Source organism: Hipposideros armiger, unplaced genomic scaffold (assembly GCF_001890085.2).
Source record: "Hipposideros armiger isolate ML-2016 unplaced genomic scaffold, ASM189008v1 scaffold_321, whole genome shotgun sequence".
NCBI lineage: Eukaryota > Metazoa > Chordata > Mammalia > Chiroptera > Hipposideridae > Hipposideros > Hipposideros armiger.
Genome location: NW_017731671.1, coordinates 410,892 through 418,919, shown reverse-complemented (window position 1 = coordinate 418,919; position 8,028 = coordinate 410,892). Strand labels below are relative to the sequence as shown.

At 51.1% G+C, this 8,028-nt stretch overlaps 1 protein-coding gene across 2 annotated transcripts in view; it reads right to left on the bottom strand.

Moving 5' to 3' along the window:
• Positions 1-4,364: 4,364 nt before the first annotated feature.
• The window catches only part of MGAT3 (beta-1,4-mannosyl-glycoprotein 4-beta-N-acetylglucosaminyltransferase), a 35,024-nt gene continuing 31,360 nt past the window's right edge, over positions 4,365-8,028 (bottom strand). Inside the window, exon 3 of one of the 2 annotated variants that reach the window (XM_019660556.1) lies at positions 4,365-4,999. In XM_019660556.1, the coding sequence (XP_019516101.1) occupies positions 4,944-4,999 (56 nt within the window). In that variant the 3' untranslated portion in view covers positions 4,365-4,943. The remainder of the gene's footprint in view (positions 5,000-8,028) is intronic. The other variant, XM_019660558.1, reaches the window with a different exon arrangement.

Sequence of the window (8,028 nt, the reverse complement as noted above, 5' to 3'; positions counted from 1 at the left end):
ACCCGCGGACTGCGCGCGCTACCACTCCTCGGGATTCACCTCTCGCCCGGTACCTCTCCCCGGGTCACCCACCAACATGGCCCCTTTACTTCCGGGACACGACCTTGTACGCGAACTTCCGGCCCTCCCCGCCGCGGCCTCTCTCTGGGCGGGGCCAGAAACGTCATCAGGCCACGCCCGTCGAATGGGTCCTGCCCACATCACTGAGCTCCGCCTCCTGCGTGACGTCACCTATGGACTGGCCTGTTGAAAGCGTTCCGGCCCGGTTCCTCCCAGGGCTGCGGTGCGGTGGCGAAGCTCGCAAAGTGCAAGATCGCAGGCGGCTTTCGGTAGGTCCCCAGCCGCCTGTCAGGAAGTCAGGCCAGACCCCAGCACCGCCTGCTGATCTCGGGCGGGGGCCATGGGGGTACCTGGGGGAATTCTAACACTAATAATATTTCCTATCATGGCTTTCAAGCTCTTCCAAGCCCATTTTCACAGATGGCTTTGTTTTCAACCCTTCGTGCTGTTCCAGCTTCCCAAGCCCCTTGGTCCTGGCAAACTCCTTCAAGGTCCACCTCACGTGTCCCCTCCAGAAGTCTTTTCCAGCCTCTTCCTTGCCCCTCATCCAACACATTTGGGTGCCTCCCCTGGGCCCCACAGAAACATCTGCAACCTGTTAGGGCTGTTAAGCTGGTCAAAGAAAAACATACTTATTGGCACCTGTTATTTGCCAGGCACTGTTTTTTAATTTGCCACTGGCTTCCCTGTCTCTCACCAGATTTGAAGGCAGGAGCCATGTCTGATGGAACCTGTAAGGCCTGGTGCCTCACTGGGTGCCCAGCTCTGAGTGAAGCCAGAGAGTGTTGGGCTTTGGAGTCAGGCCCAGCTGGCTCCCATTTCCAGCTCCATCACTTAAGGACAGCTGCCCTAAGCATTTCCTAATCTCTCTCAGCCCAGGACTGTTGCGAGGATTCAAAGGTATCTAGCAGGAGGGGGTGGGCATTTATGGAGTAGTTGCCCAACCATTCATTTACTGATGTAACAAATCCTTGTTGAGGGTCTCTAGTGTGCAAAGCATCACCACAGGCATTGCAGGGAACAGAGATCAAGCCCCAGTCTTCTGGTGGCTCTACTTCCAGGATCTGACTGCTCCCGTCCTCACCGCCACCTCCCTGGTCTGAGCCCCTACCTGATTTTATAGATGAGAAAACCAAGACTGTGGAGAGGTTCTGTAATTTCTCTAAGACACTGAGCTAGGCAGCAGAGAAGCTCGCGTGGAACCTAAGTCTGTCTGACTCCGAAACGTGTGTTCTTTCTACTCTTCCAGGCTGCCCTACTTTGCTCTTTAAAGAAATAATTTTATGACCTAAATAAATCTAAATGGTGACATTTCCAGCTAAAAGACCAGGTGACCTTCCGCACCTCTCCTGATTCTGCTGTTGTGTGGAATATTATTTTTAGGAGGGAGGGAGGGAGGGAGAGAGGTCCCTTGGGGGTCTGCCCTTCAGATCAGCTCCCCCAGACTCTTCTACTTCCATGGCAATGGCGGGGGAGCAGGGGCAGTGAGGCAGGCGTCTGGCACCCATATGTACCCCTGGTGACCCCAAATCTCAGGGCTCTGCTGGGTTTGGCGGGACAAGGGGCCTTCTGGATTTCTCTGACTAATATTCCAATTTTGACATAACCCCTGGTCTCACATGTGGATGATGGCAATGGCCTTGAGGGCGATAGGGAAGTGCTTGTTCAACAGAACAGTCACTTGCATATAGTAGGCATTAAATTGTGGAATGAATGAATGAACATTTTACAGAAATAGAGAGGGCTGGGGCAAGATGGACAATTTCCCCTGAGTCAGGCTGGTCAAGTCCAGTCTAATTTGAAAGGGGCATATGGGGTGATAGTGAGCAGGGGGCAGGTGATTTAAGCTTTGGGTGCCTTGGTTTCCTCATCTGTGAATTGGACAAAAATAGATAAAACATTTTTGCTGAATGACCCATGAGAACCAACACTATTGTTCCCGATGTATTAACCAAGTAGTCACTCGTTCACCACTTTGAAAGCACCTAGTATGAGCCAGGACTAGAGTCAGGAATGTAGAAATAAAACACACAGTTCTTGTCCTCAATAAAACCAGGGTCGAGGAAGGAGACAGACAAGTACACAGATAGGTACTAGGAAAAAAGCCTTCTCAGCTACTGTGGAACCAGAAGAGCCTGTGACCCAGTGCAGAAGCAGGGGGCTGGGCACCACTTGGCTTGAGCACAAGGTATGGAGGCGAGGGGGTGAGACACAAGGCTGGACAGGTGAGCATCCTGAGGTAGCCCAGGGAGGAAGTGATAGCCAGCAAGGTGTGCTTCAGGCTGCTGCACCAGCACCTCTAGTCTAGAGTCAGTGCTGAATTCCAGCTCTGCCTCCTGATGGCTGGGTGACCTTCAATAAGGTTCTCAACCTTTCTGGGGCCTTGATTTCTACACTCGTAAATGGGGACTAATTAAAGTACCTAAGCAATCAGACCTTGAAATTGACTCATGCTAACTAAAATGGAGGGAGAGATAAGCAGGTCAAGTGGATTTCTGCGATGAGAATTACAACTATGGCTGGGGCTTTAGGGAGCTCACCAGGTGATGGAACGGGAGCAGGAGCAGTCCAGGCAGAGAACGGGGTCATGGCTCATTGGAGAGCTCAAAGGACTAGAGCCCAGAGAATTCAGGACAAGAGGCTCAAGAGGAGACTGGTGAGGAAGGCAGGGCCCAGCAGGCCACAGCTGGGGATTTGGCCCTGATCCAACTGCAGTGAGAAGTCCGTGCCATGGTCAGACTTGCATCTTGGAAAGAGCATCCTGACTGCTTTCTGGGGACTACACTGTCAGGCTGAGACCCGCAGGAGATCAGTCCCCAGCGCACTGCGGTATCCCTTGAGAGAGTCAGCAGTGGACAGTAAGAGTTAATACTTATTGAGCTCTTCCTGTGTGCCAGCACTTATACACATCAATCCTGTCATCACAGCCCTGTGAGGATAAGGACTGGCGAGCAAACGGGAAGTGGGAAGGAGACTGATTTTGCTGGGAAGAAGGAAAAGGGCAGATGAGAGGACAGTTCAAAGGGGACATTGTTAGGGGGATTGGGTTGGGTTGGGTTGGGTGGGGTTTGAGGGTTGGCTGGTATTTGTTCTAGCCTTGAGGAGGGGAGGGAAGGAGCCAACACATGGAGTGAAGGCATAGAAGAGACCAAGGGGAGAGTGAGCGAGCAGGCCAGGTGCCCCTTTACCTGTGGGGGAGCAGGGCAGGGAGGCCTCGGGCTTGCGTACAGAAGGCAGAGAGGGTGAGTATCCTGAGGCCTGCATCTTACCAGTTTCATTCCCCTTACTTTGCCCAGTAGGATGCCTTATAAAATTGAGACCCTCTGTTGCTTGTTGCCCTGAATTGGAGGGAAATTGCTACTGGATGACAAGACAGAAAACTCAGTCCAGCCCACCTCTGCTTCTCCAGCCCTCCCAGGGGAGGACCCAGGGTGGAGTGAAGGTACAGACGCTATTATTACCCGGCTGGTGGAGGAGTTGGCTGTAACCGGATCAGCAAAGCTCCGGGATGTGAGCCGGCCAGGGACCTGGAAATCATTCTCAGAGAAAGCCGCCTCCCTCATAATGGGGTTTGCCATAATCAGATGTCATTGATCCTGTATTCACCAGATTAAAATCTGATATCCCTGGACAAGAAAGAGTGAGATTTCAAGTGAGTGAAATCTTTGCTGCCCACATTGTGCCAGGTGGTGTTGAAAAGGGCGAAGGGAATGTAAGCTTGTTCGCTGAATACACTCCTTTTGTCAGGTAGCAGAGTGGGGAGCCGAGAGCTGGCAGAAACACAGGCTCAGAGCCCAGATCCCAGCGTCTCTACTTCCCACCTGTGCAACCTCTGAGTTTCAGGACTTAGGAGAAGGGTGGGAAGGCTGAGTACAGCGCTCAGTGCAGAGCAATCGCTCAGTGAATGTTACTTGGTTTCCTTTTATTTTTATTTTATTTATTTATTTTTTTAAAGATTTTTATTGGGGAATTGGGGGAGGGGAACAGCATTGGGGAATCAGGGAAGGGGAACAGACAAGTTGCTGTCCTTTTGTTCTTCAGTCTAGTTGTGGAGGACATCGCTTCACTGGCCCATGTTGGTATTATCATTGCGCTCTTCCCAGGTGAGGCAGTTGCTCACTAGCCATTGGACGGCCTCTCACAGTGGCTCGTGGCAGCCCATGAAAGCTCACACCAGCTGCTGGCCAGCCCTACTGCAGCCCATGCCGTTGCCGACGACTCACGCAGCCCAACTCCAGGTTGAGCTGTTGTTCACCATTCTAGCCATAGAGGGCACAGCGTCACTGGCCCTAATGTGGGATCTGAACCAGGGCCCTGCTGCTCAGAGCTGGCATCCCAAGCGAACTCCCAACCAACACGCCACTTGGCCGACCCACTTAGTTTCCTTTCACATCTTCTATTCCTGTTGATCCCTCCTACAGTCCTGTGAGGGCTGGGCACCAATGTACCCATTTTACAGATGAGGCAGCATCACTCAGGCTGATGCCTCTATATCCACCTGCTCATCCTCAAGGGACAAACTGGAGGCCTACATGCTGGACTGGACCAAGAAATGTTCTTCTTGCTCCACAAAGAGTTTTGTAAGCCCCAGACAATTATAAAAGACAGCTTTCCAGGCTTGCTTAAATATTTAGAAGATCTGGCAGCCCTGGGCCTCCCACCTAATGCTGGGGAGCAGCCACCACCTCTGGACAGAGTATGAGGTCCCCAGTTCACCCCAATTCCCACTGTTCCCTATTGTCTCATCCATGGGTGCTCACTCCTTTCCATTTCCTGTTGGGCTCCTGTAGTCTTCTGAGTCTGCCAGACCTCCGGAGGGGTTCTCATCCTACATGGGTAGGAAAAGGAATTGAAGAGGAAGCCTGACTGACTGCCCACCAGAGTCACGATGAGTATGCCTTCTGACATGTCTTCCCAGCTCCATCACAAAGTACTGAACCTTAAAATATAGAAAGAGAAAATCAAAATGGCATCGCTCATTATGAACTTGGACTGAAGTCCAAGGTCAAAACCTCCAAAGCCCAGGAAAGGAAGTGAAGCCAAAGCCCTTGGTGCAGCCTGGGAGCTGGACTCCTGAGGAGTGCTGAGACTGGCCGAGCTCCCAACCTATCTGCTAGGAGCTCTAGAAGAAGAGAATGCAGGGATAAAGACATGACAGCAGAGGATATTCCAGTCAAGGAAACAGCATTACAGGAAGCAGATGGGTATGGTGGGCTTAGGGTCACTGGGCTTAGGGTCAGGGTGTAATAAATGGCAGCTGTCACAGCTGTAAGCGACCTGGGAGTTTATCCAGCTCGACCCCTCCCTGCTGGCCCCAATACATACACATGTACACACACACTCCCACCCAGAGAGAGAAAAGATTGGTCAAGCTGTACTTTTTAAAAATGTTATACCTTTGGTGTATTCATTTGGGCTTCACTTTTTGGTATAAGGAGTGAGGGAGGGATTGTAATTAGTCTTTTTTTCTAAGTGGCAGTCAGATATTTATGAAATAATCCTTCTTTCTCCCAATACCACAAAAAGTCACTTTGATCAAATACTATGTATATTTGAGGACCCCATCTTCAGGTCTTCAGCATATTGTGACTACTTTGAATTTGCTGACTTCCGGGTCCATGTAACCTCCCCCAAGTCACAGCTCTGATTGCGCTATTTTGAGCTCATGGGTCAGAGCTCCACTCAGGCCAAAGGTGGTCGGGTTTGTCCTAAGGATCCACCAGAACCAGTTACTGGAAGCTGGTCTGTCATGGCTGCTTCTCTCTGCATCTGCTCCATTCGCCCTCTTTCCAACCCGCTTCCTCTCATCAGCCCAGCTCACCTCTTCAAACCAGGCCATGTCATGGACAGTGCTGCCCGGTTTGCAGGTGGATTGGCCGCTTTTGAGTCAGGTGTCTACTCCAGTCTAAGGAGATGGCACAAGGTAGCATGAGAGGGTAGCAGGGTGACTTAGCATTGTAGGTGATGGGGAGCCATACAGTATTTTTAAGGAGGGAGAGGGTAGTGATAAGATCAGATCTAGAACGTAGAGGCAGGGCTGTTGGGTGTGGTTGTTCATGTTGCACACTGCACAAGGACCCCATATCCAAAGGACACCTTTCACATCATAGACCTTGTGGAATTGTACGTTTCTTTTGACATTTCTTTGGCAGAAGGCAGTGAATGGTCTTGTTCTAATTAAACCAGCACAAGATGACAATTTTCCAATAGATGAAAGTAAAATGTCTTAAGGAAGGCCACTTTGCACAAATGGACGGATTGGGGTGGCCCTGTATGGAGAACGGGTTGGTTGGAAGAGACTGGAAGAGGAAGAAAGAAGAGCAAGGGGTGATTTCTGCATTTCCAGGTCAGGGTCTGGGGTGTGTGGCACCACCAGTAATTAAGACAAGATGTATTCCAGAGGACAGGCAGACCTGAGAAAGCCCCCGAGTGTGGTGTACATGACAAGTTGTGATGTTCATGTGCTTCATCCTTTGAATCTTAGAACTTGACCCACCGACGCCCTCCTACTGGGTTGCCGGTGAAACAGCCTTTACTTCCCTGGGTGCCTTGGCAACCCACGGGCCGGTGCAGACTGGCCAATGGGAGGAGCCCTCTCATTTCCCACAGGCTCTGCAGTGGGAAAACCATTCTCATGACCTTCTCATGTTGGATAGTCAGAAGTGGAATATTCTCCTCAGCCAGACGAGCAGGCAACAGGAAGCAGACCTGAGGCCCTTATCAGAGCAGTGAGGCAAAATCCAGAACTGTCCCTGACTATGCTGTCACTTCTAAGGGTGTTAATGACACCGCCTGGCAAAGCCTGCCATTGACGCACGAGCGGCTGGACCTCCATCCTTGGGGAGGGGTCTTCGGGACCCAGGTGTTTTGGGGACATGCTGGTGGGATGGATATCAACATCTGCTACTGCCCCTAATAACACAAGTTAGAGGCCCAAGGAAGGTGAGGTATTGTGTGCACATCACGTCAATACAATGCAGCAGGATTTAGTGAGCCCTACCGGTCCCTGGGCAGAGCACTGGGGACACAAAAGTGAGGAAGACGTGCCCAGTGGACAAGACGGATGCGCCAGAAGTGCCCTCTGATAGTGTTCATCCTAAAGCACCGCCACCACCTGTGCAAGTCCTGGAAGCTTCATTTCCTCACCTGTAAGAGCGGAGAAGAGGACGTACCCCTTTCCTCTGCATACCTTCAACACGTGGGCATTTCCCTAGCATTGCCTTCATCATTTTGTGTTGTTTCCTAGGCTTGCCTTTCTTTTCTAATGATAATTTTCCACGACTCTAATTTTTATATATTTGCTTTTCCATTTTGTGGCATGCGTTTGTACCAGCTGCCTGCCTTAAATCCCCTGGGGCATCCAGTGAGAAGAAAGGAAGGAGACCTGGGGAGCCGGCACCACAGGTGGCTGCCATGCCTCACCCTCCCACAAGGAGGCAGTGCAGCACCGTGAGACGGGTGGTGGAGGGACCTGGTCCTAAATCCTGCGTGGGAGCTGTGTGCCTTTGAGCAATTTCTACCCTTAATCTCCATAAATCCGTCTCCCCACTTCCAATCTCCCAGGCTGGAAAGTGGGAGGAACCTCTCCCAAACCCCCAAATACCATTAAATGCCACAAGAGAAAAGCTGACCCTCCAATGACCACTACCATCTACCTTACAGGATTACATGACATACTGTGTGCAAAGTGCCTGGTGTGTATACAGTAGATGCTCAACAATTGTGTACTCCTACCTGTGGCTCTTAACCTGGGTGATTTTGCACCCCAGGGGACATTTAGTAATGTCTGGTGACATGGTTGATTGCCACACTTGGGGGAGTAGATGCTACTGGCTCTAGTGGGTAGAGGCCAGGGGTGCTGTTAACTACAATGCACAGGACAGCCTCCCACAAAGAATTATCTGGCCCACAATGTCAGTAGCACCACCAGACACCCTAGCCTACTCCCAAACAATTCTGAGCTCCTAG